A 20,452-nucleotide genomic window follows, 5' to 3' on the forward strand; every position below is an offset into this window, starting at 1 on the left:
TGAGTGAAAGACGCACGACCGCAAAGTTGTCGAGCGGGCCTTGACGCTGTATTATAAAGTGGCATCTTGAAAGTCACTGGCGCTGCCAACTGGACAGATAGCAATGTGTTCACTTTCGTCTCACTGGTTGCGCCGGATCGTTTATTCCCCGATTTCCGGCGATTCCCCAGCGCTGCTGCTACGTCAGATTACACTGTCTTCCGCACAGTATGGGAACTTTATATCACATCACATCGCATCGCATCGTATCGCGCACCTACTGCTTTAGGCGATTATCATCTTCGGCTTCTTAATCCAGTCAAACGGAATGGGGGACCGACTCACGCAGCTGCAAGATGCAGTTGACCAGGTACAATCTGCCCCAACATATTTTCTAATGGCGATGCGCATTGAGAGCTCTGCTTACTGACGGTTGATCATCTCCAGTTTGCTCAGCAGCTCGTTGCTGCTCTGCACTTCGTCCACGCCCACCACGACCTCCAGACGCTAGGCCCGAAAGACAAGATCCGCGAGCCCAAGGAGCAAGCTCCAAGAGAAGGTACCGACATCATCTAATGGCATCTCGGGTGATCATGTCGCTAATAAGTTTCCTGTAGTGGACGCACTGCCTCCCCAAGACTTTCGGGCCGGCATGGTCGAGCTGTCGCGCGACTTGATTGTCAAAGAACAGCAAATCGAAGTCCTCATCTCTACACTGCCCGGACTCGACAACAGTCAACAAGATCAGGAGCGGCATATCAAGGACCTCGAGGAGGACCTGAAGACGGCCAAGACTCAGCGCGTGGAAGCGCTGAAGGAGAGGGACAACATACTGACCGAGCTTGACGCAATCATCCGCACCTTGCGACGGCCGTGAGCTGCGCGTGTGCTTCTATTCCGCACGTGTAGAAGCTCATCAATCTGCTTTAATTGCATAGCGAGGCGTTTGGGTAAATCTGACTGGGCTTCGGCAGTTCTCTTTTACAAGACCACCGGGTAGATTTGGGAAATAATGCGGACCAGAAAGTGTTATTCTCCGCTATTTCCAAGGTATCTATATGTATTGGATATGTCTATGTGGCTATCAAAGGAGTTTATCGTAATTGCAGGGTGTATAATGCGCAAATCACCAAGTCCAAGTCGATGCTCCTTGAGTTCTTCAGGAAGCAGCAGAAGTGCTCTTGAAAAACTGGGGATAGACGTCTCGCAGCTCGCGTAGGTGGCGAATCTGATACTGCGACGCTTGAATCTTGGGAGCTGGAACGTCTTCCTCCACCAGGTGCGCTGCTGTCCAGCCTAATTTCTTCGCGGCGGCGCAATTGGCGTAGCTGTCGTCTATAAGCAGAATCAGTGATTTTATTCTTTCAAGATTTGAGAAGCAGTGGGAGGGCTCAAAGAAGAAACAAGTAATCTTACCAACGAAAAAGCAGTCTTCCATTTGGTCCACTCCAGCGTGTCTCATGGCCTTCTTATACATGTCTTCGTGAGGCTTGCAGACCAAGGGCATTTCGGCGTAATCGCAAAATGTGAGGCCTTCAAACTGATCATCGATGCCGAGCAATTTCACGACTCGTTTTCCGTGATTGACGTAGGCATTGGTGAGAAGCCACACCCTCACCTTGCTCCTGTCGATATCCTCGAGCAGTTGGCGCAGTTCTGGGTTGGGCTTGATGATTCCCTCTAGGGGCAGAGCGTCGTCGACCTTGGCGTTGTACTCCAAGGGGTCAATCTGGTGGTGGCGAACCAGCCCTTCAATGGCCAGTCCATAGTTGGTGTAGTATTCCTGGTGAAGTTTGGCGGCCTCGTCAAAAGGCAGGCTGAGATGCTCTTCGAAGTACTTGTCAATCAGCTCAGCCATGAGATCTTGTACTTTGCTGCCTAAGGCTTGGTTAGTATGGGCTGAATCATGAGACATGAGGTGCCGTTTGCTTCATACTCCTTGGGTAGAGACAGTTATCAATGTCGCTTGCATATTGTTAGAGGTATTTCGTTGTTTCGCAATGGGATTTATCAATAATTTACTCACAAGAAAAGAACCGGTTTACCGGCCTTGGTGCCATTGGGGACAGTCATTGTGAGAGGTAAAGAGCTGGGAAATGCGTGGAGGGCTCGCAAGGTTGGACCAAGAGATGGCTGCGGGCGAAAGCCAATATGTCTCTTATGAAGTGTCTGACGAAGATTATTTGTGGATTGAAGAGCTAATGAGACGGGGAGCCTGTATATGCGCATCCGGTCGAAGGTGTGTTGAATTAAAGAAACAGATATTTATGCCAAGTATGATGACTCCTACACCGGCATGGACTAAAGCGTGCTAATGATTGCTAGCTTACAGGGACATTAGAGTGGCGGAGGTCGCCGAGCAGAGACTGTGTCTAAACTGCTGTATCACTCATCTTCACAGTAAGAATATGTGTTCAAAGAAGAGGCGTCCCTCTAATATAAAATATGAGCAGCAAACTAATGTGAACAGATTAGATTTCTGAATTCCTGTCTCAACAATTTACCAACATCTACTGTGCTCGGGTAAAGGCTACTTCAGCTTTCTCGCTTAGTCATTGAAAGATATCGGCTTTGGAACCGGAAAACTGAAGTCTCGGCTGGAATATTGCGGAGATACAATTAAGAGTAGCATTGAGATCCCGGACTTTATACAAATTCTTGCGCGTGCTCGAAAACTTCCGCCCCGTGGTCGTCGGTTTGTACGTGGAAGCTGGGGGAGCGTAGTCAGTGAGTATACTGGCAATAAATAAGAAAGTGTTTCAATGTGCCTTAGCCCCTATTTTGAAAAAAAGAAACACATGTCGATTCATATTATGGCACGTCATAGCTGCCGTATCATACCGTATCATAACTATCAAATATATTGCCCAATTCGTAGTTCACATGGGTAGCTTCTTAATGCTGTGCCGTGAACTCCATACTTCTCTCAACAAAGTGGCTGCGTGTTTTTCACCTGCATCACAAATATATCATCTTTTTCCGTAGATAGAATTCAACATGCGCTATATCTCTCTTTTATGCGTAGGGAAGGTACAAATATTAAATACACTGTGTTGGTGGTGATTAAATACGAGCGTTGTGAGCTTTTGAAGTGCGAGATGCAAAGTATAGCACTACCGACCCAGAACTTACAGGGGCACGTGGTCCACTTTTAAATTCTGCCCAAAGAGCCCTGTCACCGCCCAAATTATTTAGCTAAAGTTGCCTCCATAGCGCCTCCTTACGCCTCGAAGCTATCGCTACTACTCCAGACATCAGCACACATCGATCACCCATTATGAGCGGTGTATCGTGGGAGCAACCGCTGATTGTTTCTTCTGCCAAGACGCTTCTGTAGCTTCTACAAAGAGCAGTTTCTCCAACGACACGCGCAGCCCTTTTTTCCCCTTCGCGTATCTCACCGCGCATTGTTGACGCGGCATTCCCGTCAATGCTAACACAAAAGGCCATTATTTGCCATGAGTTCTAGAGACAATGGCCTGGCCGCCGCCCACCAGGCAAATGCCATTACACCACGCAAGCTGACAGAGAAGGAAGCAAAGGAGATTGCAGAGTACGAAAAGATACTGCGATTTCGCGATGCTGTCCTTTCTGGAGAGCACCCAACCATCAAGGTCCAAGGGAACGTAGCTCTCTCGTCCAAGGCCATCCTCACCGACACGAGAGCGCCATCAGAACCGGGTGAAGTAGACGCAAAGCCACACGCTCCAGAGTCGTCTTTTGCAAGTACTCAGAAGCAGAACCCTTCTTTGCTGCCGCATCTAGCGGATGCTGGTGCTAAGCCAGCTGATTCTGACATCCCAAGATCACTGGGGGCTGGGGCTGGTGTTGGGGCCGGGGCCGCGACGACGCAGATCAATCCCATTTTTCTTGAAAAATCTGACGAACTTGTTAGGGCTGAAATCCAGCTGCAGAGACAAAGGCTTGAACGTGCCCTCAGAGAAGAACTTGAGAACCATCGAAACACGAGGCACGCAGAGCCCGTCATCGAATTTGATCTGCCTGATGTGCTCGCCAAGGCTCTGACCCTTGTTCAGGCCTCTGCTACACCTTTTGCCGCCAATAGGGGCTTGACTGCTAATTCTGCAAGTGATTCTTTCGACGATAGAACATACTACTCCTCACAACATGAGACGCCTGACTCTAACCTGACTTCACGTGTGCGCCGCTCGACTGATGAGGGGATGATGGTTGACGGCCGCAGGGAATCTCAATCAGGGCCTCGTGAAACCATCAACAGTGGTGGCCATGTGGCCGCTACTACTGTGAGAGACTACCCAGCCGCAGGTTCTTCATCTCAACCCTTCTACCAGGCTCCTGCCCCAGTGGCCAACGTTACTCTTAGTAGGCCAGAAAAGCAACAGGTTCCTGGCCTTCATCACTTGCATGTCGATAGTGGCAGCCTAGCAGTTACCCATGCCCCAGCTATTGCTGCCATCGCTACTGGTGCAGAGGCCAGCCGGACAGCAGAAAGAGGCCACCAAGGTCCTGAAAACAGCGTTCCTAAGCCTGTTCAGAATCAACCCGAGCAGCCACTCCCCTTGATTCGAAACCATGACTTGGTACCTGTTGCTCCGCAGCCGGCAAAAATTGCACCCTTGACTGTAGTCAACGTGCAAACCCCTGTCGCCGAAACGGTCGTACCCGCACCTCTAGCAGCGCCAGCGCCAGCGCAAGCGCAAGTGGCAGCTCTTAGGAATGAGGCTCCTGCTGCTGCTGCTGTCTCCGATAGCTCTTCTCAGGGTACGAAAGAAGCTGATCAGAGAAAGAAGAAGAAGAAGAGAAAGGTCGAACGGCAAGCGCCTGAGGCCGAGGCCAGCCCTCGTATCAAAGTTGAGCCTCGTTCACAATCGCCCGTGACCGCTCCGGCGTACACCAGACCTACCAAACGACAGAGACAATCTCAAGGACATGCTAATGAATCTGAACGACCTGAGCCGAGACATACTCAGCCTCCATCAAATGCTTCCTATGAGCGGCAACCATCACAAGTATATCGAGGCGAGCGAGCTCCCGTAACTTACCAGGCTCCCGAGCCTAGGCGAATTGTTGTTCGCCATGCTCAGGGCATAGAGCCTGCTACTGCTCTCAACTATGATAGAGATTTCATTGATGACCGTCTTGCATCTGGTGAGGGCTTCATACGCCTGCCTCATTCAAGCGAGCGCTACGTGCGCCGGGATTACGCACGTGAGACGGATGCTTTGGATAGAGCAAGGCATGGGACGATTGTTAGAGAGCCATACGTCATCTCAGAAGGCCCATATCGAGAACCCACACGCGTCTATCATGAGCCTCTTGAAGCACCACGCGCGAGCATACTTCCAGAGGGTGAGTCTTTCATAGTTCCTCCCCGGCCACCAACACGGGTTATGGTAGATTCATACGGACGAGAGTACATCGAGCCTGCGCTTTCCTCCGCGCGGCAATCTGTTGCCCCCCTTGCCCCGATCTGGAGAACCAGAGGTAATTTATGAGCGACGACCACCCACTCAGTCCTTGTCAGGCCACCATGGAGCTGGAGTACCATACAACGAAGGTGGTGTGGTATACACCAGACCTCTGTCCGTCTACGATCCCGTCAATAGAGTATTTGTATCACAGCCACCCGAGTCTCCTTACGATCATAGGGATGGTCAGTATCGCGAACATCAGTTACAGCAAAGAGGCTACATTCAACTCTCGGGACCTCATGACCGCAGAATCGTCGAGGAGCGGCCGATAGAGTATGCTTCGCGACCAGTTGGCTACCAGGCGTCGGACCGAGTGCGGCTTGAACCTACCGGCCAACCATATTATCGTATGCACAGCATACACCCCGATGCTAGCGGCAGAGAAGCGACTTCTGCTTCGACTGTCCGCTATGACAGTCGCCGCCCAGAGGGCTCCCAGCCGTATATCAGAGAATACGTAGGCAGTCCCATGCAGCGACCTCCGACTGTTCACAGAGAATACAGCGCGCGGCCCTCTGAGCGATACCAGGGACCTCCAGCACCTACAAGGGGATCCAACGAGATTGCCTTTATTGAGCAACCTCGAGCGGCAACCCGGGAAATCGTGTACCTGGATGACGTCAGAAGAGAGGTTTATCGGTAAGGAGCGGCTACAGAACCGACTCTTTGTTTCTTTTTATTTTTTTATGTTGCGTTTGTATAAGATCTTGTAAGAGTACATTTTCGGAAAAGGCACCTGGAACCAAGCACAATGAAATAAGGAATAAGGCATCTGGCATCAGGCATCAGGCATTTGGCATCTGGCACGAAAAAGGTCACCGGTATGAAAAGGATATAGGGGATTGACATTCAAGATAACAACGGTGGACAGTGGCATAATTGAGGTTGTGAATAGGTTACTTGAGCATTTACCCTTTGCGATGTAATAGGGCTATTGAAGACGTCGAAAGTATGTGAGAGTTCATAGTTGATACTGCAATATCATGGAATAAACGTTTTTAAATATCGATTCACTGTGTTGCGCCATAAACCACCTAGTCTAGCCAGCCGAAGGCGTTTACATTTATGCCAGACATATCATCAGCCAATGATAGAAACAAGCAGCATCTGGTCAACATCCACAATAGTCACTTCTCATGTTTGTTTCCTTCTTTTGAATTCAACCCGGTTTGCTTTAGACAAGTTACAAGCTTTTCTCTCTCCCACACATCATGAATTAGTTGTGGCGATCTTTGTAGGTAGCTTGCCCCTGACTTGGAGCAAGAATCGCCATGTTTTGTTTTTGCTAGACTTATTGTATGGGGTGGCTTTCTTGCGCGACATGAAGGAAATCAGAAGCGAGTCAGGGATTCTGGGACATTGGATCTCAGGCGGCAGAGGTAGCGATACTTGCGTCTGGCTATCACGAGCCAAGACGTACCTCTAGGTCTGCGGCAGAGATTTGGTGATACTTGTGTATGTGCCACCCGGATCAGAGCCCGAGAACCCGACGGGAAGAAGGAGGGCCGTTGACTGTAATGTAGGTATGTTCCAGATTGAGATACGATGGGCAGCTACATATTACAAAGAGTCAGAAAGGATGAGTTGGTTGGCTGGATTAGCCATGACGGAAATCAGAGCTCAACGACAAGCCATGAGGTCATCAAGTACATGCAGCCAAACAGAAAAGAAGGGAGCTTTGAGCTCTCTTCCCACCCGGCCCGTGTCGGCATGAGGTCGTCCGCCGGTTACGTGCGTGTCTTTCACTCCTACGAAACCTGCACAGCCTCTTTACTACTCACTTGTTTCCTCTTCTCCGCCGTCTTTGTGGTCTGTCGGCATTCTGTGGGGAACAAAAAAAGGCCACTGCACATTGCAAGAGAGGGGAGGGTTCCGGCAGATTGTTGCGCTAGAGCATGTACGTAGGAGGTTATTTTGCTTGTTAGCTGCAAGTATCCGGGCACCGGATAAGACGGGACACCCTTTTTTGTGTTTTAAAGTCGCAGACGGCAAAGGCGGAAAGGTTCGAGGATGGGTCAAGGACCTGGTCCCGTTTGGAGTATCAGCGGAGGGGGGAGGGGCAATCCTAGTCCTCCTTTTGTAGTTATTTGGGCAAGTTGAGACTTGCTTTATAGACGACAGTATGAACAATAGTACTTGATACCAGAACTGGCGTGGCGATTGAAGACGACAGTGTCCTGTCATCTCTGATCAAACGATCGTGTCCACTTCAAACGCGACCCCCATGCGTACCGGATTCGCGGAATGGAATGGAGGCCCCAAAGTCGGTGCTTTCGGCTGGCCTTTGCTGGCGCAGAACCTAGTTGAGCTGAACGGACGGCGGAGTTGGGGCGACAGAATAGGGAAAAGCCGACGGGACTCGAGTGTTTCAGAAAAGCTTGAGAGTTTTTTCTTTTTCTTTATTTTCTTTTTCTGTGTTGGTAGCATCCGGCCCATCACTTCTCTAAACAGGACATGATGGACGATGGTGTTACAGAACACGCAGCCATTCCAGGCGTAACCAACGACCTTATCTTATGGCCGCCACAGTTCCAGATCAGCCGCCTTGCGTATGTACATGTAGTTGGTTCGATTAGGCAGGCAGAGTGGTAGCCGGCCGAATTGATGAAATGAGTGCGACTGGTACACGGCCTGAAATCCGCAGAGGGTATCACGGTGGCGGCAGTAACCTTTTTCTTCTCATTTCGAGACAAGACACGGCATATTTGGTAGTGGGCTAAGCTAGATGGAGGGAGAGAGTGAAGGACGCATGTCAGTCCCGCCAGCCTCTGCTCGTGCAAGAAAATTGGGGGCCGCTTGTCACCAACAACGGTAAACCACAGCACCACAGCTGTACGGATACTGCATTGGTAGCTTTCTGTATCTGGTGGCTCTTTGAGTGTGGAAGCAGTATCTGGGCATCCCGGTAATATGCATGCCCTATGAGCCTTACGACAGCCGGTTTTGGAGTTGTACCTGGCAGCCGTTCTAGCAGGGTTTCCTCCTTGATTCATCTAGGTAGAATCAAACACCGACCGGAGCATGCCAACTCCCGGGGCACCGACCCGAGCCTGCTCGTATAATGGATGGGTACGAAGCCTCGCTTGAGTGAATGAGCCCTCCCGTTTCATCGAGCAAAAGGGAAAAAGCTTGGTTGCTGCGCGCCCCTCTCTCGCACATGCTCGCACATTATTCGTATAAAACAGCCATCGTCATGATTTGCTGTTCTTCTGGAGGGCGGACCCACTGCATTTGTCGCTGAACCTGAAGATCTGGCTGTCGATCCTGGCATCACCGAGAGATGAAAATGCCAGTCAAACCCTAGCCGTGTAGCAACGCCCCAGCAAGGGCAGGAGAGGGAGACGCCGGCGAGACAGACTCATTTGCATGGGTGCGGTACTGCGCTGCTGTACCAGCTGATATCAACAACGCTCGTACCAGTACGGATAGCATCCCCTACTCTCGCTTTCGCACAGCAGTGGTGATCCCCAGTGGCTCAGTGGGTGAGGGCTGCAGAGCTTGCGTGTGCCACGGAGAGCAGCATGGATAGTCCCGGCCAGGCCAAGCCAGGCTATGGTAGGGAGTGGACACGGCGGTGGAGTCCGGGATCGCGAGCCTTTGTGCCTTATTGTGGTAGCGAGTGGGTTCGTGAGAGGGAGAGTGGGCTCGGCCTGGTGCTTAGCCTGGCAGCAGAGAATCTGATGTTTGCACCGACAAAAACGCTAGAAGCAAAAGAAGCCAAGAGAAGGCCGAAGCACGAGAGAGAGTGAGAGATTAAACTCTGCGTGCCAATGTCTTTGCGTCTATCCAGAGCGAGGGTCTTGTGGCTCGCAATGGCTTCCGACGAGCAGACAGACAAACAAGACAAGTGCAGAAGCCGGTTAGGGGTGCAGCCAAGGTTTCGCAGCAAAGCCATTCTGCTGACCACGGCATCTCGTTGGCTCTGCAGGGCCTGGCGTGGCCTCAGCCAGTAACGGCCGCGAACTGCAATGTCTGCAGCAGCTTGTGCTAGCCCGCATGCCTTAGCAGTCGCTAGCCCAGGGATATCTTGGCAGCACTGACATGCATTGGAGTTGCCAGCACGGGAAATGCCTACAGTACATACTAGTAGCCAAATACCAGAGTTGGTAGAGCCATGCTGTGGGCTGCTGCGAGCTGCCGTGAGCTGCTGTATGCCGCTGTTTGGGGGCAAAGAGAGGAAGCGTGCCGTATCTGCTGGTAGGACCGAGCACAGACGATGCCTTGTTGTTTTGCACAAGACCCGACCCGACATGGATCTGCAAGACTCAGACAAGCTTTCAATTCATCGTGCTTCCATCAAATCTCACCAGACAGGTCGGTACGTACCTGCCTCCTGCTGGGTGCGCGCACTAAGGCACGCTCCATTGGTGGCTGCGTCTAAAATCCTCCCCAGCCGCCATCAAAGTACCGAGACCTCGACTACCGTACTGCTGGCTGTACTAGTAGTAATACTGGTAGTACTATTAGCCTTGCTTGACGGCAACCCGTCCATTGTTATTGTCCATCATGTCCCATATCGGGACAGGCCTCTCTCTCCCCAAGACAGCGCGCCGTTGCTACGAAAGCGCGCAGCATTCCGTTCCAGGTACTTCCCCATACGCAACACGCACCAGCGGTACTTGTGCCCGACAGCCTGCACGAGTCCCCCCCGGCCAGCTTGGCGTGCCTGGCGCCAGCGACCCACCGCAGGTCTTGCCCAGCAGGCTCTAGGAACGCAGCGCACCGGAGAACGGAACTCGAGGCACTAAAAATCCCAACCTAGCGTGCACGGAGCCCTGGTGAGGCTTTGCTCCCGCGATGCTGGGTCCGTCATTGTCTCTCTGGATCTCTTGAGCGGTACGACAGTGTCCGTACCTGTACTTTGCCGTTGCCCGGCAGTTTGCAAGACTCGAGCAGCATTCAACCAGATTAGCATGTAATACAGAGCGCGGTGCACTGCATATTGATCCGCCTCACAAAAGAAGTAGAGGTCTGTCTGTCTGTCTACTGCTAGTATTGGGTACTACTGCTAGTATAGAGCAGGCTTCATCTACTACCTACTCGCGAGGGTTGCTGATGCGCACAAGAGGGTGCTCGTGCTTACTTTAGGCCACGCTGCGACTCCGTAACAGTGCAGCAGAATATGCCCGTGTGGGTGGTGCCGGTGCGGTGCAGCTCCATGCAGCATTGCGGCCCATCCTTTTACAGCACGTTCAATTTACCTGGGCCTGCGCTGTGCCGCGCAAATGCAGGCGATGCTGTTGTTGTCGCCACTGCATCTTCGTATCATATCGTGTACATACATGCTGCAGCGGCAGTATATCCCTTATTTGTGCGCCTGCATCCTGCTGTGCAACACCGTTCCTTGCTTTGCCGTGCCCAGACATGGCCCTCGAGTTTGCACAAGGTGGATTCCGTGAGCCGACATGCAGCCTATGAGAAGAAGAGAGATGCGACCAAGAAAGGCCTGATCTTGGTTGCTTGCTCGCATCGTCTTACCACTTTTACCGCAGTGCCTTATCGCAGTGGTGCTGTTAGTACTGTACATAATATAAGCATTAGTGCTCGTACAAGGAGACGGCACAGCCCTGTTTGAGCCAGCCCTTGCTTGGGCTGCCTCAATGCTCGTGATACCAGCGTCTTTCGTCGGGAGTGTTGTGAATGTGCAGAGCCAAGCTGAATCGTGCTGAGAAGGGAAACTCCGTTTTCTGAGCGTCTTCGAGACTGAATCGTCCAAAGAGTTGATTGAGACAACAGACTCGACTCTTGCGGATCGAGGTACCTGCCCGCGTCCGCCAGCCGGTACTTGTACCACCGGGGGCTGCTCAGCGCGGTCCAGGCCCCCCGACAATCCCACAACTGAACCACTAACCTCACCTGACTAAAACATGCCGGGCTCTCTCAGCGGCTACCCTCCAGTCTTTTCTTCCATGTTCCCTCTTCTCCAACCTGCTCTTCCCACCTCCCCTCTGGCTCTCCAACCTCGCTCGAGATAGCTGGAAAAGGGTCTGTGTTTACCGGCTCTTGTTCCTTTTCTTTTCTTCTTCTTCCTTTCTCCCAGCTGGATTCTTTTTTTTTCTTCTTTTCTTATCTGTGCCCTGATCGATACCCCCTTGCATTTTCAACCCCCCCCCCCAGGCCTCGTCCTGCTGATTCCCACCTCGCCGGCCGCCTTTTCCTGTCTTGCTCCCACCATCGCCAAACCGACCCGACTCGACCTGTAGCCCGGCCCTTGCTTCTTCTCGCACACCATGAATAAGCTGGCGAACATGCGCCACTGGTCCGAGAGGATGAGTCCAAACTTCGGCATGGGTCGACCCAGCGTGCCCATGAACAACCTGAACCAGCACTCCAAATCCGTCTCCCAGCCTGGCCTGCCTCTAACGTCTCCCGCCGCCGACGCCACGATACACTACTCGTTCAACATCCCGTTTGCCTCTGACCTGGCTGGGCCCAACACCGAAGACATTCTGCACGCTACCACCGATGCCGTCTTGAGATGGACGCACCCAGAGGACGCCCCCGACGACGTCAACATCTTTGAGCTCCCTGCCCACGCCCAAAACCTGGCAAACCTGCGCAGGCTCTGCAGGGATTTGTCCGGCGGCCCTCTGCCCATCGAAGCTCAAGTCCTCGTCTCGGCCCCCAAGAATGGCAAGAGCCAGCAGATTACCACCGTCTGTCTGACGGGATCCCCGGAGCTCGTCAACAAGAGCCGGGAGACCATTTTGAACGAGATTCCCATCTCCATGGTATGCTCAGTCCTTTCCTTCCCGGGCCCCTTGGATGTACTCGCAGTGTGCTAACTCGCCTTTTTTCAATTGCAGCGATGCATCACAATTGACATTGATGGAAACTTGGTCTGTGACCTGGCTGCGGGCGTACTCAAAAAGCCCGTCCTGGACAATCTAGACTTCATCTCTAAATACTGCGGCGTCGACATCTTTCTGTTGGGACCCAAATTGACCCCAATGGTTGATGGAATGCTGGGAGATTCCGAGATGCGAATGGACCAACGTTGGAGAGTTGCCATCTACGGCGACATCTTGTCGTCCGAGCACGCCAAGGCCCGAGTGCTTGTTCAAATTGACACTTTGGTTCGTACTTTTGTCCCACTTATACCTTTGCATACAACTTTTCTAACATGACTTGTCGTCTCAGCTTGGCCGCATGGTGGATGGTTTGAAAATCGAGTCGTCTCTTCACCAACTTGTTTGTGGACGACATCGCAAGAACATCAAGCTCATCGAGTCTTCAACCGGGACTGCCATCTACTTCCCTCCTCTGTTCTCGCAAATGTATCGCTACTGCCCACCCAACGCGAATCGCCGTGAGCCTGCAGACGTCTACATCACAGGAGACTCTCATCAGGCCCTAGAGCTGGCCAAGCAGAAGCTTCTTGAGACAGTTTCTCGCATCCGCCTCTTTGTCAAGGATGTTAACATCCCGGCCGCCAAACTCGACAACATCCTTCTAGGCCGCTTGGACAAGGTTCGCAAGATCCTCGAGGCCAATGGAACGTACATTATGCTTCCTCAATTGGCGTGCCAGCGCACGGCCGTCCGAGTCCACGGAAGTGAGGGCCTGCCGGTTGAACGAACCGTCCGGGAGCTCATGTCACTGGCTGGCCAGTTCTATGGCGCCGGATGGTATCTTCAACAGCCAGAGAACAGAACTCTACCTGCCGCTCATGAAGTTCACTCCATGCTCGCGGATATTTGCGCCAACTCGGATGCGGAAGTGTCCTTTGATAAGGCATCTTTTACCGTCACCGGTGCCGATGACTCCGTCAAGTCTGCCATGGCCGCCATCTCCGAGTTGAAATTCGCAACCATTGCTCCCTATCAAATCCGTGTCAAGATTGAGCTTGCAAACGAGCACAAGGAGTTTGTGAGCGGTAAGAAGAATGGCAAGATCAACAAGATCATGGGACAAAGTAGGTTATCCCGACCCCACAACGAAATTGGTTCGTCATCGGACTTTGAACTAACAAGACATTTTCCCTTCTTCAAGGCAATGTGCAGATCATCTTTGACGGCTTCAACGAATACAACTTCAACATCGACGTCATGGCTGCCACCTATGAATCCATGAAGCAAGGTCTGACCTTGGTTGAGCAGGAGATGCCGGCGTCTATCTCGTTTCATGTGCCGGACCAGTACCACAAGCGCATCATTGGCATTGGCGGCCAACACATTCAGCGCATCATGAAGAAGCATTCCGTCTTTGTCAAGTTTTCAAACGCCATGGACAGAGGTAAACAATTCATTAATTCATCAATCTATTTTGACAAGAGTGTTACTAAACAGCATATTCACTAGGTGGCATGGGACGCGAAGATGACGACATCAAAGTCGACAATGTCATTTGCCGCACTCCGGCTCGCAATGCCCAGAACCTGGATGCTGTCAAGAACGAGATTCTTGAAATGGTTGACCGAGCTGTAAGTAGCCCACCAAGGTGACAAAAGGTGACAAAGATGATTGTCGACTAATCTGAATGCTACAATAGGACTCCGAGTACACTTCTCAGATTGTTAGCGTTGATCGGTTGTACCACCGCGAATTGATTGCTCGCCTCTCAGAAATTGACGAGCTTGAGCAAAAGTACAACTGCAAGATCAACTTTCCTAGCACTGAGCAGGCGAGTGACGAGGTTACCGTCACTGGCCCCCAGTGGCAGGTGCCTCATTGCGTTGACGAGTTCCTCGGCATGGTCCCCGATAGGCATGAATTGGTGCTTGCTCGTAGCGCCAAGTTGGTCAAGTTCCTGGAGTCTCCTGAGTTTGCGCATGATCTTGTCCCCAAGTTGAAGAGTCAGTACGAAGTGGAAGTTACTGTTCATCAGAACCCTGAGGAGACCACTGAAGATGGCTCCCCCACCGCTACTCTCGTCTGGGGCTTCACGCGCAACAATGCAGGAGGTCTCCGAGACGCCATCGACTTCTTGCTCGCCCAATTTGCTACCGCGGGCGTCGAAGCTGATATTGTCAAGGGCTCCATCCCTCGTCCCAAGTCCGACTCGTTTGAAGATACGCTTCAGTATTTCGATTCCAAGCTTCTTCAGCACGCACCCGCTTCTGCAGCCGGCGACTCTCCCATCAAGAATGCTTTCAATGCAGACATTGCCCGAGAGCGCAGCAGCATTCTTGATCGCCTCAGGCGCCCGGGGAGCATGACGTCCATCTCTTCTTTCTTGGACCGCAGAAAGAACAGCTCACACTCGGCCGCAGGCAGCTTCTTCAAGGGCTCTGCCAATGTCTCCAAGTCGTCACTCATCTCGATCGAGTCGACACGCAGCTTCAACGCCGATCGAAACCCTTGGAACGACAGTGGTGTCAACCTGGCTGACGATGAGAACCCTTGGGCTCGTCCCATGAGCAACCACCACTTCGAGAGCAAGTTAACCATTCCCCTTTCCAAAGACGCCATCACTCCGCGCCACACCACCCGTGCGTCCGGTGATAGCGGGCGACCTTCTACTTCACACTCTATGAATTCAGGATACCCCGCCCCCATTGGGCCTTTCCGTTAGACTTTGCCGAATTAGACCCATTACATGCGAATACCCCCCCCGGCTGGATATACCCCGGAGCGTCCAAGATTGCATCATTTTCTGGCCCTTCACTTTTGCTGGAGATGTTGGCGCGTTCCTCCTTTTTTTTCTTCCTGCTTGTTGCTCTGTTCCGTCCGATTTTTTGCGTTTTGTTTTTCCTTTTCCTTTTCTTTTTTTCTCTTCAATTTGCTTTTCCCATCTTTGTGTGTTTGTTTGTGTTGAATTTTTTGTTCTTTGCTTGCCGTCTGTTTCCGAGTCATTTTTCGCTTACTGAATTTCGTGACGTCAATCTTGATGGTTGGCATTCACTTTTTTATACCCATTTGAACGTCCCAGACGTTGAAACATAAAAATTGCGAAGAAAATACCCATAGGCGCAGGAGCCGCAGAATCTGGTTTGCAAGATTGATGATTTTTTATTCTCTCATGGGGGTCTCGCCAAGTAACAGCATTTATGAGAGATGGTTGATGTCTTGGTTCAGCAGGAACAAAGGGAGAGACGTGAGGAAGTAGGGGGGAAAACACGGGGGGGGTTCCGGTATACGCATTGCAGATGAAAAGCGTTATGTGTGTGTGTGCATGCGTGCATGTGCGTTTTACATTCATGTGAACAGAGAAGATCGATTTTCACATCCTGGATGAGAATTTTTTGATTGCCTCTTGTTTTATATATATCCATTTTTGAGGGGGGCACAAAAGTGTCTTTTTTTTTTTCTTTTACTACACCATGTACGGCTACGACCTGTCAAATGGAAAGATCATGATACCCATGGCATTAAACCTATTTATCCTGAACGATGCAAAAAGTGACCCTGGTGCTGTACTGTAAATATTCTGTCGAAAAACCTACTTAGGTTGCAACAACATATCGTGGCGGAGATCCATTTGATGATACTCTTGTATACTATAGTCACCTTCACACTGCTGCTTTCTATAAACACTAAGAGTATCTTTTTCTACGCCATCTATCCTAATCATACACTGCGTTGTTCATATACCTAGGTATGTAAATTTATGTTGTATTTCCCATGAAATATCATCTTGATATTCACCCAGCCTTCTCCTCCAAAACGCCAAATAACGCCACAGTCCGAAATATGCGCCCTCATCAGTACAAGAAGAGTCTCTTGTCTTTTTCTCCCATCAAGCCGACAGCGGCCCGACCCTGACGTGCTCCCTATGCCGCCAGTCACCAAGCGTAGTCTTTGTCTTCTCCCTTCTTCGCATCTCTGCTTCCATCCGCGCGAATAGGCCTCGCGCCCCGTGCTTCAGCTTCGTAATCATGTCGGCTGCTTTGCCCTTTGTCAGCCCCATCGTCGAGAGAGGGCTGCTGCCTTTGCCGCGGAGCTTGTTGATGAGGTCGACCTGTCCTTGCGTCGGGGGCAGCCTCCTCCACGACTGGCGCCGCTCTATGAAGCTGTGTGGGAAGGCGCCGGCGGCGTAACTGTCGGCGCCGTGGACCGCGTCGTCAAAGGTGGCGGCTTTGAGGATCTCGCGAGGGGCGCTGTAGGGCGATTTTGCGACGCCCTGGGGCAGCGCGCGGATCTCGACTGCGTGGTAGGTGGGTGCTTCCGAGGAGGGGCTGCTGCTCTTTTGTTCGGCGGCGATTCTCTCGATGCGGATGTATGACCCGCTTGGGGCGGAGAGGACGAAGCGCTCTGGGCCGATCTGGACCCAGGCGTATTGGCTGATGGCGCGGATGTGCCGCTCGCCGGAAGTGTCGGCGATGAGATCCAGGACGGAAGAGTAGTCGGTGAAAGTGACAGCCGGAGAAGCGCTGGAGCTTGTGCCGGGTGAATTTCCTTGCTGTTGCTGCTGCTCTGCCTCTGCGGCCTTTTGGTCTTTGATTTTCCGCATGTCGTCGACCGAGGCCTTTTCGACCAGTTCGTTGGGGTCGAGGCCAAACAGGGTCGGCGTGGTGACAATGCCCGTCTCGAGGCTGGAGACCATGTCGATGATGTGGCAGTTCTTCTTGTCCGGGTGCAGCCTCATGCCGCGCCCAATCATCTGCACCAGCAGGTTGCGCGACCTCGTCGGCCTGCCCAGCACGATGCAGTCAATGTTTGGGATGTCGGTGCCCTCGGTGAAGACGCCGCAGTTGACGAGCACGGGGAACTCGCGCTTCTTGAAGCCCTCGAGGATGGTGCTCCTCTCCACCTTGGGCGTGTCCCCCGTGACGAAGCGGGCGTCGAAGCCAAACTCGCGGAACTTCTTGGTCAGGCCTGCGACGTGCGCGAGGTCGACGCAGAAGACGAGGGTGGATTTTCGGTCTGGTGCCTTGGCGAGCCAGCTGCGGACTGTGATTTCGTTGATGGTGTCGGTGTTGACGACCTTGGAGAGCTCGCCTGCCTGGAAGTCGCCGAATGCGCCGCTCTTGACTTTGGATAGGTTGGCGGAGGATTCGACTGTGGTGAAGACGACGTCTGAGAGCCATTTGTCCGAGATCATGTCGACGTAGTCCTTGTGGTAGACAATCTCATCAATAGCGGCGCCGAGCTTGACTCCGTCGAACCGGGAGAAAGTGGCAGACACTCCTATCAGGATGGGCGAGTTGTATCTCTTCTGATCAAGGCTAAAGTGCTTCAACGTCCTGAGGTAGCCCGGCGCAACAATATGATGAGCCTCATCGACAAGGACGAGCTTGAACTTTGCAGGATCGTACTTGTCCAGTCGGTCCCTGGACGTTATGCTCTGGACACTCGCAATGGTGATGTCTGCCGTGCCTGATGCGTGGAGAGAGCCCATTTCAATCTCGATCCTCTTGTCTGGATAGGCGAGCTGGCAGTGTTTGGCCGCTTGCTCTACCAGCTCACGGCGATGAGCCAGGATGAGAGTCTGGCTGGCATTCCTGACCCGGTCGTGGACCTTGTCTATGAGCTGAGTGAAGATGACCTATTCACGAGTTAATGAGTTTTCTTTTATATATATGTACATATCTTCATGAAAGGGATGGTTCACTGTCTTGCCACTGCCGGTGGCCAAGGAGATGCCAACTCTCTTATGCCCTCGCCTGAGAGACAAGACTACGGATTTGATGCACTCTTGTTGGTAATCCCGGAGCTTCAGCTTCTTGCTGCTGCCCAGAGCAGCGGCCGCTGCCGCATATTGCCTGGCCTGGCCGATCCAGGCTGCAGCAGGGACGCCAGTCGCAGAATCAGGCCGGAAGAGACGTCTCACGACGGTTTGGAGCATTGCACATGGCTGTAGGTGTGCCTCTTCTCCAGATGCTTCGAATGGAAAAAAAGTTGGTGTAAGAGGAGCCTTGTCTAAATTTCAGCCACTGTGGCGCTAGTGCTGGGTGCTTCAGAGAAAGTGGCTGAGTCAGCTAACTGTGCGACTGAGAGGCATGATTTTAGACTCCCGCAGCTGGGCTCAAGCTTCATAACCACCTTCTTTTGCTACATCAGAAATGATATCGAATTTGACCTTGATCTTTCACCAACCATAATATTTGGTCCCAATTCGGTCGCTGCTAGATACAATGTTGTCTCTCTCCATCGCAGTCTTTAGCGCCCCAGTGACCGAACGACCATGGACCAAGATTCCGACTTCTCTTATGAGGAGCAAGATGCGGCTGCCATCTCATCACCGCGGACCAAGATGAAAGAGGAGGTTTTCGAAAGAGTTGCAGACACAGAACTGAGCACTGGATATGAAGACGAGCTTGAACGACCAGCCAGTGATGAAAGCGATTACGTTGGAGAAGACGAAGGAGAAGCAGATTTTTCATCGGCTGCGGAAAGCGAAAGCCAAGAGCTGCGATCGCAGCTAAAGAGACCGCTGGATGATGCGGCACCGATATACAGGCCATTCAAGCGGCAAAGAGGAGAATTGAATCTCGAGTACTTGGAGCTTCTCAACAATGAGATCCAAGATGCCGCGCAGCAAGCCTCATTTGGTGACCTCAAGCTTCTCTTAGCGAGCCACATTGGCCTCACTCACTGGTCTACGGCTGAAAAGCAGAGTTTTTTCGAAGCGGTAGCACGCCTCGGGAAATACGACCTCGTTGGTATCGCCGCCAAAGTCGGAAGCAAGAGTGTGGCAGAGGTCAACCACTACTTGGGGATTCTCCAAGAAGCCAGCGAGTCGAGGCGGCAGCAGGGGTTCCGCACCAACTTGGAGCTTGCAGATTATCCTGCTGCTGTCGAGGTCAGTCAACAGTGCTGCCGTGCGGAAGAAGAGGCTGCAGATGAGATCTCGCTCAAACAAGAAGCGCGCGAGGAGATTCGTGAGCGAAATCGATGGGGGGACGTATGGGATGTTACACCGAAAGTTGCGAGAAAACTCAACAGAGCTATCCATAAGCAGGACGAAAACCTGGCCAGTATTCCACATTCTGCTCAGCTGTTCCACTCTTCGACCTGGCTGGAACTTTCTGCGCGGATGTTTATGAACTCTTCGATTCCGGGTAATAACTGGAACTCCATAGGCGGAGAACCACCGTCAATGTGGGCGACTACTTTTGAAGACTTTCACTCGTTGGCTGTATCGCTCACTCGGAGGCTTGTTCAGACATCCCTCTTTATTGCAATGTCCAGGATCAGATCGAAGAACGCGTCGACAAAGAAAGTTAGAGACATGGTACAACAACAGGATGTCGAAGCAGCCATTTCCTCTCTGAATATGACCTCCAAGTCGAATGAATCATGGGTTGGCAGTGCTCGAAGATTACGCCTGGACGTTTACGAGAACCCCCCTGAAGGAGACGAGGATTTTGACGAAGAGCGCATGGCATATGAAGAGGTAGAGAGAGCGTTATCCGACGAGAACACTGTTGCGCCTGGAGAGCAAGTGCAGCCAGATACCCCCTTTTCCACTCAACTGAGTGATGTTGAGGATGAAGACGATGAGTTGTCAGATTTGCCATCCGAATCAAGCAGGTCCCCATCCCCTACAAATGAAGAAGAGCGACAAATCGACATGGAGGCAGTGGAGGTCTTGGAGTACTCCGCCATGGGCATCCGAACCAATAACGCGACAAGGAAGGCTCTCAAGGCGTTCATAGCCACGGATCGGCAACTGGAGAGACAAGCTGAAGACATTGACCAATATGCCAGCTACAAGGCAGAGATTGAAATGTGGAACATTTTGCAGAAGAAGCCGCCCATGGACTTGCCTAAAAAGCATGATCCCGGCCCGGTGAGACGATCAAACCAGAGCTTGGATAGCTTTTACCCCAGCGGGCAGGACTGGGCGCGCAAGTTGGCGTATTACAGCGAGTGGGAGACTCTGCCAGTGCCTGAGGCGACATTGAAACCAGAGTTTACGGAAGGGGGGGTTGTAGTAAAGGAAGAAGCTGAGGATGAAGGGGGGGATGAAGCAGAGGAAGGTCAAGAAGGTGAAGATGAAGAAAATGAAGCCGATAGTGCAGATGATGATGATGAGAGTGATGATGACGAGAATGAGGAGGAGGAGGAGGAGGAGGAGGAGGAGGAGGAGGAAAGCAATAATATAAAACAAGAATAGATGAAATCAAGAGGCTTCAC

General features: G+C 52.0%; 8 protein-coding genes across 8 annotated transcripts; 6 read left to right on the top strand and 2 right to left on the bottom strand.

Annotated features, from left to right (window-relative positions):
• Positions 1-307: 307 nt before the first annotated feature.
• TrAtP1_001763 (uncharacterized protein) lies at positions 308-856 on the top strand (the record flags this gene model as incomplete). The annotated part of the gene is made up of 3 exons (XM_014085135.1): positions 308-349; positions 427-538; positions 597-856. 3 exons carry the CDS (start codon positions 308-310, stop codon positions 854-856), a joined length of 414 nt encoding a protein of 137 aa, XP_013940610.1.
• A 282-nt stretch (positions 857-1,138) lies between these two features.
• TrAtP1_001764 (uncharacterized protein) lies at positions 1,139-2,052 on the bottom strand (the record flags this gene model as incomplete). Its single annotated transcript, XM_014085833.2, has 4 exons — positions 1,139-1,314; positions 1,396-1,857; positions 1,916-1,944; positions 2,006-2,052. 4 exons carry the CDS (start codon positions 2,050-2,052, stop codon positions 1,139-1,141), a joined length of 714 nt encoding a protein of 237 aa, XP_013941308.1.
• Positions 2,053-3,437: 1,385 nt separating this feature from the next.
• TrAtP1_001765 (uncharacterized protein) lies at positions 3,438-5,456 on the top strand (the record flags this gene model as incomplete). Its single annotated transcript, XM_014085832.2, has 1 exon — positions 3,438-5,456. One exon carries the CDS (start codon positions 3,438-3,440, stop codon positions 5,454-5,456), a length of 2,019 nt encoding a protein of 672 aa, XP_013941307.2.
• Positions 5,457-5,781: 325 nt separating this feature from the next.
• On the top strand, positions 5,782-6,075 carry TrAtP1_001766 (uncharacterized protein; the record flags this gene model as incomplete). The annotated part of the gene is made up of 1 exon (XM_066111146.1): positions 5,782-6,075. One exon carries the CDS (start codon positions 5,782-5,784, stop codon positions 6,073-6,075), a length of 294 nt encoding a protein of 97 aa, XP_065967219.1.
• A 902-nt stretch (positions 6,076-6,977) lies between these two features.
• On the top strand, positions 6,978-7,337 carry TrAtP1_001767 (uncharacterized protein; the record flags this gene model as incomplete). The annotated part of the gene is made up of 1 exon (XM_066111147.1): positions 6,978-7,337. One exon carries the CDS (start codon positions 6,978-6,980, stop codon positions 7,335-7,337), a length of 360 nt encoding a protein of 119 aa, XP_065967220.1.
• A 4,012-nt stretch (positions 7,338-11,349) lies between these two features.
• TrAtP1_001768 (uncharacterized protein) lies at positions 11,350-15,750 on the top strand. Its single transcript, XM_014085830.2, has 6 exons — positions 11,350-12,163; positions 12,239-12,508; positions 12,573-13,347; positions 13,425-13,667; positions 13,733-13,854; positions 13,923-15,750. The coding sequence occupies exons 1-6, from the start codon at positions 11,663-11,665 to the stop codon at positions 14,943-14,945; spliced, it is 2,934 nt and encodes a 977-aa protein (XP_013941305.1). The 5' UTR covers positions 11,350-11,662; the 3' UTR covers positions 14,946-15,750.
• Positions 15,751-16,109: 359 nt separating this feature from the next.
• On the bottom strand, positions 16,110-17,711 carry TrAtP1_001769 (uncharacterized protein; the record flags this gene model as incomplete). The annotated part of the gene is made up of 1 exon (XM_066111148.1): positions 16,110-17,711. One exon carries the CDS (start codon positions 17,709-17,711, stop codon positions 16,110-16,112), a length of 1,602 nt encoding a protein of 533 aa, XP_065967221.1.
• A 525-nt stretch (positions 17,712-18,236) lies between these two features.
• On the top strand, positions 18,237-20,432 carry TrAtP1_001770 (uncharacterized protein; the record flags this gene model as incomplete). Its single annotated transcript, XM_014085828.2, has 1 exon — positions 18,237-20,432. The coding sequence occupies exon 1, from the start codon at positions 18,498-18,500 to the stop codon at positions 20,430-20,432; it is 1,935 nt and encodes a 644-aa protein (XP_013941303.2). The 5' UTR covers positions 18,237-18,497.
• Positions 20,433-20,452: the final 20 nt, after the last annotated feature.

Source organism: Trichoderma atroviride, chromosome 1 (assembly GCF_020647795.1).
Source record: "Trichoderma atroviride chromosome 1, complete sequence".
NCBI lineage: Eukaryota > Fungi > Ascomycota > Sordariomycetes > Hypocreales > Hypocreaceae > Trichoderma > Trichoderma atroviride.